The following is a 9,937-nucleotide window of genomic DNA, read 5'->3' on the forward strand; positions in this document are numbered from 1 at the left end:
CCCACATTCCAAAAAAAAATTAATTTAATTAGCCACTCCAAATTGTCCATAGGTATCAGCACTACCTGCACGGTTGTTGAGTGGTTAGCACGCAGACCTCACAGCTAGGAGACCCAGGGTTCAATTCCACCCTCGGCCATCTCTGTGTGGAGTTTGCATGTTCTCCCCCCGTGCATGCGTGGGTTTTCTCCGGGTACTCCGGTTTCCTCCCACATTCCAAAAAAAAAAACATGCTAGGTTAATTAGCCACTCCAAATTGTCCATAGGTATGAATGTGAGTGTGAATGGTTGTTTGTCTATATGTGCCCTGTGATTGGCTGGCCACCAGTCCAGGGTGTACCCCGCCTCTCGCCCCAAGACAGCTGGGATAGGCTCCAGCACCCCTGGCGACCCTCATGAGGAAAAGCGGTAGAAAATGAATGAATTGTTTTCTTGGCCGTGCTGTGGACAAGTGGTTAGCAAATTGGCCACACAGTCAGGAGATCGGAAGACCTGGGTTGGAATCTCCACTTGGGCATCTCTGTGTGGAGTTTGCATGTTCTCCCCGTGCATGCGTGGGTTTTCTTTTCCGGGTACTCCGGTTTCCTCCCACATTCCAAAAACATGCTAGGTTAATTAGCCACTCCAAATTGTCCATAGGTATGAATGTCTTACTGAGAACAAGCACTCGATTCATCACACTGCGACTTAAAACTCAAAAGGTGTATAAAAAGTGCGGATAAGCGGTATAGAAAATGGATGGAATGATGGATGTTTTCTCATTTCCTCCAGGTGAACGGCGACATCCCCCCCAGGTTGAAGAAGAGCGCCCATGAGGTCATTCTGGAATTCATCAGGTCGCGACCTCCGCTCAATCCCGTGAGTAGCAGCGCCCGCGCGGTCATGTGAGCTTTTTAACGGCATGACGCACGCGTTAGCCGAAACGGTCGTGTCATATTGTCACCCAGAAATGACGCACTCCACGCGCTCTTCCTCGACAGGTGTCCGCCCGCAAGCTGAAGCCACACCCACCCCGACCGCGCAGCCTCCACGAGCGCCTGCTGGAGGACATCAAGGCGGAGAGGAAGCTCAGGCCCGTGTCCCCCGACATGACACGCAGGACCCGTCTGGGTGAGGAGGGCGTCCTACACACACACACACACACACACACACACACACACACACACACACACCATGAGCTCCTGTTACAGTCACGGTGCAGGTGTGGGAAAACTGCGGCCCGCGGGCCACATCCGGCGTCTTAATCCATTTTCCCCCCTTTTAACATGGGTGTGTAGCTGGTCACATGATAAACAACATAACATGTCAACAACAAAAAACACACTTATATTCTTGCCGCAAGGCATGCTGGGTAGTCAACATTCATTCATTCATTTTCGATACCGCTTATCCTCACGAGGGTCGCTGGGGGGTGCTGGAGCCTATTCCAGCTGTCTTCTTCGGGCGAGAGGCCGGGGTACACCCTGGACTGGTGGCCGGCCAATCACAGGGCACATATAGACAAACAACCATTCACACTCACATTCATACCTATGGACAATTTGGAGTGGCTAATTAACCTAGCATGTTTTTGTTTTTTTTGGAATGTGGGAGGAAACCGGAGTACCCGGAAAAGAAAACCCACGCATGCACGAGGAGAACATGCGAACTCCACACAGATGCAATTGAACCCTGGGTCTCCTAGCTGTGAGGTCTGCACGCTAACCACTCAACCACCGTGCAGCCCTGTGTAGTCAACATTTTGTTATGTTGATTAGGTCGTCACTTATATCAAAAATCTTATAACAAATATCTTATAATATCTTATAACAAAAAAAAACACTTATATTCTTGCCGCAAGGCATGCTGGGTAGTCAACATTCATTCATTCATTTTCTATACCGCTTATCCTCACGAGGGTCGCCAATGGGTGCTGGAGCCTATCCCAGCTGTCTTCTTCAGGCGAGAGGCCGGGGTACACCCTGGACTGGTGGCCGGCCAATCACAGGGCACATATAGACAAACAACCATTCACACTCACATTCATACCTATGGACAATTTGGAGTGGCTAATTAACCTAGCATGTTTTTTTTTTTTTTTCGAATGTGGGAGGAAACCGGAGTACCCGGAAAAGAAAACCCACGCATGCACGGGGGAGAGGGGGGGGACATGCAAACTCCACACAGAGATGGCCGAGGGTGGAATTGAACACTGGGTCTTCTAGCTGTGAGGCCTGCACGCTCACCACTCGACCACCGTGCAGCCCTACCGTGGGTAGTCAACATTTTGTTATGCTGGACTCTTGCTCTCCAACGTTTTATTGTTCATATATAGATTTGCAGTACCCAGCATGCCTTGCGGCGCTTTGGAAATAACACTTCTAAGTCATTCAAACGGGATCCCCTTCTATTGTGCAGTTGCATCATCACCTTTTTGTTTGCGGTAAAAGACGTCGACATTGGAGGGGCTAGTACTTCCTGGTAATGGTACATATAATATACACACATGTAGTACATCTAGAATGAGATGATACGAGTATACTACATGCACGCCAGTACCACGCCTGCCGTGAGACTTGAGATTATTAAGCAAACTATTTTTCTTTTTTTTCTCTCCATCTTGTCAAACGTCTTGTCAGTCATGCGTCCTCTTAGCATGTCTTACAGCTTTGACTCGGCAGGTAAACTTTCAACATGGCGCCTGTCTCTTGTTCGCCTTCTCCGTACGCCCCGCCCCCCAATCTCCCACCCCCCCACCCATGTCGTTACTAACACACATGAGAAAAGGAGGAGGCGATGATCCACCATCATGTTGCCGTGTTGCTCTAATCCACTCCTGTTATATGCTGGATTATGTAACAACACAACCACAACACTGCTGTAGTGTGTGTGTGTGTGTGTGTAACACAGTAACCCCCACCCCCGTCCCCCCAACCCCACCCACCCCCATGAATGAATGAGTGAGTGAGTTTCCCAGGGGTTTTGTGTTACTGAAAGACCGTGTTGTGTTGTGGTCGGCAGGTGCCGGGAAAAGCATGAGCACGCCTCAGGATTTATGCCGCAGCTCAGGTACGCAACACTCGGTACTGCAGTACCGCGGGAGTACCGCAGTATTTGCCGTGGTATTCCCAGCACACGTGTTAAAGTGGTAAAGAAGTAACGGTACTGAGGTATCCATGGCGTGAATGTGAGGGAAATTTCTCCTCCTCCTCCTCCTCCTCTCCTCCTCCCGTCCCGATGCAGACACCCCAGACGCCCCCAGGAAGTTGGCCCTCAGCACGCAGTCCCTGGTGAGGGGCACGGCCGCCTCGGGCCCCGCTGGGTCCACGCAGCTCAGCCAGAGGAAGAGATTACTCAGGGCGCCCACCCTCGCTGAACTGGACAGCTCCGAATCTGATATTGTAAGATTACTCGTTCGCTACTACTACTACTACTACTACTGCCACTACTACTACTTCTACTACCACTGCTACCATATTACCTGTACTCTACAACTACTTACCTTCTCTACTACTACTACACTACCTGTACTCCACAACTTTTAGCAAGACCTCTACCACCGCTTTACATGTACTCTTCAACTACTTACTTTTAGTACTACTGCTACTACTACATTACCTGTACTCTACAACCACTTACTTATACTACTACTACTACTAATACTATATGACCAGTACTCTACAGCTACTTACTTTTAGTACTACTACTACTACTACTACTACAACATTACCTGTACTCTACAGTCACTTACGTTTAGTACTACTACTACTACTACTACTACTACTACTACTACTACTACTACATTACCTGTTCTCTACAACTACTTACTTTTACTATTGCAACTACTACCACCACTTTACATGTACTCTTCAACTACTTACTTTTAGTACTACTACTACTGCTACTACTACTACATTACCTGTACTCTACAACCACTTACTTATACTACTACTACTAATACTATATGACCAGTACTCTACAGCTACTTACTTTTAGTACTACTACTACTAATACTATATGACCAGTACTCTACAGCTACTTACTTTTAGTGCTACTACTACTACTACTACTACTACTACTACTACTACTACATTACCTGTACTCTACAACCACTTACTTATACTACTACTACTACTACTACGACTACTAATACTATATGACCAGTACTCTACAGCGACTTACTTTTAGTACTACTACTACTACTACTACTACTACTACTACATTACCTGTACTCTACAACCACTTACTTATACTACTACTACTAATACTATATGACCAGTAATCTACAGTCACTTACTTTTAGTACTACTACTACTACTACTACTACTACATTACCTGTACTCTACAACTACTTACTTTTACTATTACAACTACTACCACCACTTTACATGTACTCTTCAACTACTTACTTTTAGTACTACTACTACTACTACTACATTACCTGTACTCTACAACCACTTACATATACTACTACTACTACTACTACTACTATATGACCAGTACTCTACAGCTACTTACTTTTAGTACTACTACTACTACTACTACTACTACTACATTACCTGTACTCTACAACCACTTACTTATACTACTACTACTAATACTATACCAGTAATCTACAGTCACTTACTTTTAGTACTACTACTACTACTACTACTACTACTACTACTACATTACCTGTACTCTACAACTACTTACTTTTACTATTACAACTACTACCACCACTTTACATGTACTCTTCAACTACTTACTTTTAGTACTACTACTACTACATTACCTGTACTCTACAACCACTTACTTATACTACTACTACTAATAATAATACTATATTACCAGTACTCTACAACTACTTACTTATACTACTACTAATACTATATGACCAGTACTCTACAGCTACTTACTTTTAGTACTACTATGACCACCACTTTACCTGTACTCTGCAACTACCACTGTAGTACCACTGTATCTGTACTTGTGGAAGTGAAGTACCTGTTATTACTTTATTGGCAACACATTAGAAGTACTGTATTAATAGTACTTTGTAAGTGGATGTTTTAGCGTAGTGTGAGTAAGTACGGGTAGATGTGTACTGTGTTGTGTTTTGCAGGAGGAGAGTACACGCAGTACTTCCATGATGGATATATCTCCAGAGTCTGTGAAAGGCAAGAAGGGTACGCGTGAGTAAATACTGTGTTTTCCCGTCGAAGTGCAGTAGTGGTACTAATACCGCATGTACTCTTCTCTTGCAGTTCTCCCGGCGTTCCTGCCGGTGTCGGCGCCCCCTCAGCCGGACAAGCGCCAGTCCTCCCAGAGGCGCCACTCCATCGAGAAGGAGGCGCCCGCCAGCGCGGGACGCTTGGCTGCGCCGTCCAGACAAAACTCCAAGTCCCTGGTGGGTACACGCACCGCGTACTTTGTACTACCTAGAATGTGATGACGTCACAGTAGTTGAGTTCTCGACCTCCGGGCGTGATTATCAATTAGAAGCCATGTTTACACTCACTTCCTGTTCCATGCCCTCGCCGCAGCTGATGGACGACGCCGGCAAGGTAAACACGTGACTCACGTGACTTCTTTCCATCATCGCCCCGCCCTGCATGTGCGCCTCATCGTCACTCGGGGGGGGGGGGACCACGGAATGTCTTTTCCGTCACAGACCGAGCTCTCCTGACGCCTAAGAAGAAGTCATGGGCGTTTCTAAGTGGGCGTGTCCAGGCAGGGTCACATGACAAAAATGAACGGACGCTAAAAAGTGATCTGGATTTCATATCTCGGCTTTGTCACGTCGCTGAAAAAAAGGTTGTTACGGTCGTCCCTCGCTTATGTCGGTGAATGATTAGAGCTCCCAAGACATGAAATAGCACCCCTATAGTCACCTGTACACGCCAATATAGTGGACATAAAACATATTAGACATAAATACGGTCACAGATGCACGCAGTGGTAGGCTACAGGAGCCATTTTAGATGTAACCACTCCCCACTTGGCGTCCTGAGTGGGATTTGGGGCGCTGAGGAAAGTAGTTAGCTAATTGCTACGGGAAGTGTTACGGGAAAATAACGCTAAGGGATTTGTGAGGTCCGGTTGCTTCTAGTCGCCGTTGTTGTGATGCTAAAGTACGATGCTTTTGAAGGCGTATCGTTTAGAGAAGTTTGGCCCCCAGGCCGCCCTTTGGAGACCCCCCGCTTTATGTGATGATGTTGACGGAGCGCAGCAGGAGGCGTCACAGGTGACTGAATTCAGGGAAGAAGTACTAGTACTAGTTGGGATGGTAGATCTTCTCATGGAACATGTGTCATTGAAGGCATCACCGGCTGTCCTTTCCCCTTCTCATCTTTGTCTTCTGTCCGTCTCCTCGCCACGTACCCGTGAGGATGACGATGATGATGACGATGTCCTCCCATGCTCTCCCAGGAGGAGTTCTGCTTCCCGGTGGAGTGCCTGGCGCTGACGGTGGAGGAGGTGATGCACATCCGCCAGGTCCTGGTCAAAGCCGAGCTGGAGAAGTTCCAGCAGTACAAAGACGTCTACACCGCCCTCAAGAAAGGGAAGGTAGACGCCCCCTTTTTTGCTTTTCTCTTTTTTTTTTTGTTTTTTTTTTACCCAGCAACAAATAAACTCATCTGGTGGAAACCTGAAAACGGGTGCAGTGCTTGGCTGCGACCACCAGGGGCGCCATCACTTCAACCTAGTCCTTTTCTAAGGGATTTCTTAATTTATTAACATTTATTCATCATGTAGTCTACTCTATCATTCCTCTCTTTGCAGTACTTGGCTGCAACCACTAGAGGCGCTGTTGTTTCCAATTCAAAATAGGATTGCAGCCTATGCTACTTGCATAGGTCGCATTTAATTGGTAAAAATAAATACATTTGATTATTTTATGAATAATTACATATGCGTAGAAAATGTTCTGGTGTATAAAATGTTGAATAAAAATGGAATTTAGATAAAAAAGTACTTAGCAGCAACCACTAGAGGCGCTGTTTCCAATTCCAAAATAGGTTTGCAGCCTATGCTACTTGCATAGTTCGCAGTTAATTAGTAAAAATAAACACATGTAATTATTTTATGAATAATTACATATACGTGAGAACACACCGAATAATTTTCTGGTGTATAAAATGTCGTATAAAAATTGCATTTAGATAAAAAAGTACTTGGCAGCAACCACTAGAGGCGCTGTTGTTTCCATCCAAAATAGGATTGCAGCCTATGCTACTTGTTAGGTTGCATTTAATTGCTAAAAATAAATATAAATACAAACAATAAAAATAAATCAAATTATTTTATGAATAATTACATATGCGTGAGAACACACCTAATAATTTTCTGGTGTATAAAATGTCGAATAAAATGGCATTTAGAAAAAAAAAGTACTTGGAAGCAACCACTAGAGGCGCTGTTGTTTCCATCTAAAATAGGATTGCAGCCTATGCTAACTTGTTAGGTCGCATTTAATTGCTAAAAATAAATGTAAATACAAATAATAAAAATAAATCTAATTATTTTATGAATAATTACATATGCGTGAGAACACACCTAATAATTTTCTGGCGTATAAAATGCTGAATAAAAATGACATTTAGATTTTTTAAAAAAGTACTTGGAAGCAACCACTGGAGGCGCTGTTGTTTCCATCCAAAAGCCTATGCTACTTGCTAGGTCGCATTTAATTGGTAAAAATAAACACATGTAATTATTTTATGAATAATTCCATATACATGAGAACACACCTAATAATTTTCTGGCCTATAAAATGCAGAATAAAAATGAATAAAAAATTAGAATAAAAAATTTAGATAAAAAAAGTACTAGGCAGCAACCACTAGAGGCGCTGTTGTTTCCAGCCAAATCATTGCGTCTCATGCCACTTTCTGTGGCGCTTTTAATTGGTCAAAAACTATTTTAAAATAAATAGACATATGGGAACACACCAAATAATGTTCTGCCATATTAAAGATGAAATAAAAACAGCATTTAGTAAATAATTACAATAACGAAGCAAATATTTCCGCTGTGCGGCTCCCAGCCACCAGGGGGCATACTGGCAACAATAATGATGATTCCTGTGTCCTGGTCCTTTCCACAGCTCTGCTTCTCATGTCGGACCAAACGCTTCTCCCTGTTCACCTGGTCGTACACCTGCCAGTTCTGCAAGAGGTAACCATGTGACAGGAAGCCGCTGTGTGTGTTTTTGTCTCTCGAGTGACAAGTCCTTTGCTTGTTGCGTCTTCAGGCCCGTCTGCTTCCAGTGCTCCACCAAGGTAGGACGTCCACGCCGCCCCGTTGGCCTCCCGTGGTGGCCGCCGTCATTTTTCAGATGTGTAGCGAAGCCTGGTTTTGGGCTTGGATATCATTCGATGCAACCAATGAGATGATGTCCTTCCACAGATGAGGCTGCCCTCCAAGCCGTACTCGACCCTTCCCGTGTACACGTTGGGCCACGGCGCCGCGGCCAAAGACGACGGTGGAGATTCCGGCTCATCCGAGACGTCCAGGCAGCCGTTCGGTTCGGCGCAGAACCGCAGGAGCTTCTCCAAGTAAGTCCCGGGAAAACATTTCCCGATGTGCTTCGTGTTAATGTGAGCGCCGTTCCTCAGGTTCTCCAAGTCGGGCAAAGACGAGGCGCCCCGCGACGAGCCGGCGCTGCCCAAGGAGCTGACGGAGGACTGGGCGGCCATGGAGGTGTGCGTGGACTGCAAGAAGTTCGTGACGGAGATCATCTCGTCCAGCAAGCGCAGCCTGTGCGTGGCCACCAAGCGGGCGCGCCTCAACCGCCAGAGCCGCTCCTTCTACATGAGCTCGTCCGCCTCCATCAACTTCAGGCCCTCGGAGCTCACCATCAACGAGGCGTAGGAGAAGTTCGCACCTCCCGTCCCAAGCCGAGAATGTATACAAGCGATTGAAATGAAGGTAGCCCCGCCCCACACAAATATGGCCGCCACATTTGTAACATAGGCCAACCCGCCGAAAGCCAGCATCCCGTTACATACTCGTAGCACTCAGGAAGAACAAGCGATTGCACTGTAGCTCCGCCCCCTCAGGTCTCCGCCGCCCTCCAGCAACAATTTTGCCAAATCATCGTTTCTTCGCTCCTTAACGACGGGAAGGGGGTGGAGATGATTTGCCCAAAATGGGGGGGGATTTTTTTAGGTGCCAAAAACCTTCTTTTCATTTGGAATGTTTTGTAAATACCCTGCAGATGTTTTTATGGACTAATCCAAGCACAGACGGGACCAGGAATGTCTCCATGCTGTACAGCCGCCCACATTTAATATACGTCTTTATCTTCCGTATCCCAGATTTCTATCTTTCTGCATGTCTCTTATTTATGTTAATAATAATAATTATTATTATTCTATTTTTTAAATGTAGTTTTTCTAGAATCAGTGCCAGGGTTCCAACAATAATCAAGCCAAACTTTATCAAAACAAACCAAAAAAAAAACCACACAAATCACTTCTGGTTGGTAAACAAAGAAAAACCTGTCCTGCCTGTTCTAGAATGACGTTCTCATCGAAGCGTACTTTATTTAAGGCCATTGCCAGGAATGTGTGCATGTTCTTGCTCTTGTTTTTTTTTTTAATTCAAGAAACTTCAATAAAAAAACAACATTTGACTCAGCTTGCAAGGACTCCATGTTCTCCAGTTGCTTGTTTATAGTGACCTCTGGCGGCGGGAGGTGTGGACTGCAGTTGATTTTGTGCTGTAAATATAAAAAGTTATTTCCGGAGTCCAGTTCAGAAACTGTCTTATTCTATAGATTTACCATTTCACACAAAGAAATAGTTCATTTCTTCGCCATTTTTGATATTTAAAGCGTTCAGCTAAGATTGTCAATTTCAATATTGTGAACTACCTGATACTTTCATTGGCCCTGAAATTGGATAACCTTTGGACTATATTGAAAGGTAGTCCTGTCCGAAGTCAGCTGGGATAGGCTCCAGCATACCACCAG

At 45.2% G+C, this 9,937-nt stretch overlaps 1 protein-coding gene across 3 annotated transcripts in view; it reads left to right on the forward strand.

Annotated features, from left to right (window-relative positions):
• spire1a (spire-type actin nucleation factor 1a) overlaps positions 1–9,598 on the forward strand; it is a 31,778-nt gene extending 22,180 nt beyond the window's left edge. Inside the window, exons 7-18 of one of the 3 annotated variants that reach the window (XM_058047144.1) lie at positions 772–858; positions 981–1,110; positions 3,001–3,048; positions 3,223–3,380; positions 5,084–5,153; positions 5,226–5,368; positions 5,505–5,525; positions 6,391–6,528; positions 8,069–8,139; positions 8,216–8,243; positions 8,371–8,519; positions 8,580–9,598. In XM_058047144.1, coding sequence (XP_057903127.1) covers positions 772–858; positions 981–1,110; positions 3,001–3,048; positions 3,223–3,380; positions 5,084–5,153; positions 5,226–5,368; positions 5,505–5,525; positions 6,391–6,528; positions 8,069–8,139; positions 8,216–8,243; positions 8,371–8,519; positions 8,580–8,835 — 1,299 coding nt within the window. In that variant the 3' untranslated portion in view covers positions 8,836–9,598. The remainder of the gene's footprint in view (positions 1–771; positions 859–980; positions 1,111–3,000; positions 3,049–3,222; positions 3,381–5,083; positions 5,154–5,225; positions 5,369–5,504; positions 5,526–6,390; positions 6,529–8,068; positions 8,140–8,215; positions 8,244–8,370; positions 8,520–8,579) is intronic. The other 2 variants (XM_058047145.1, XM_058047146.1) reach the window with 2 other exon arrangements.
• Positions 9,599–9,937: the final 339 nt, after the last annotated feature.

Source organism: Doryrhamphus excisus, chromosome 14 (assembly GCF_030265055.1).
Source record: "Doryrhamphus excisus isolate RoL2022-K1 chromosome 14, RoL_Dexc_1.0, whole genome shotgun sequence".
Classification (NCBI taxonomy): Eukaryota; Metazoa; Chordata; class Actinopteri; order Syngnathiformes; family Syngnathidae; genus Doryrhamphus; species Doryrhamphus excisus.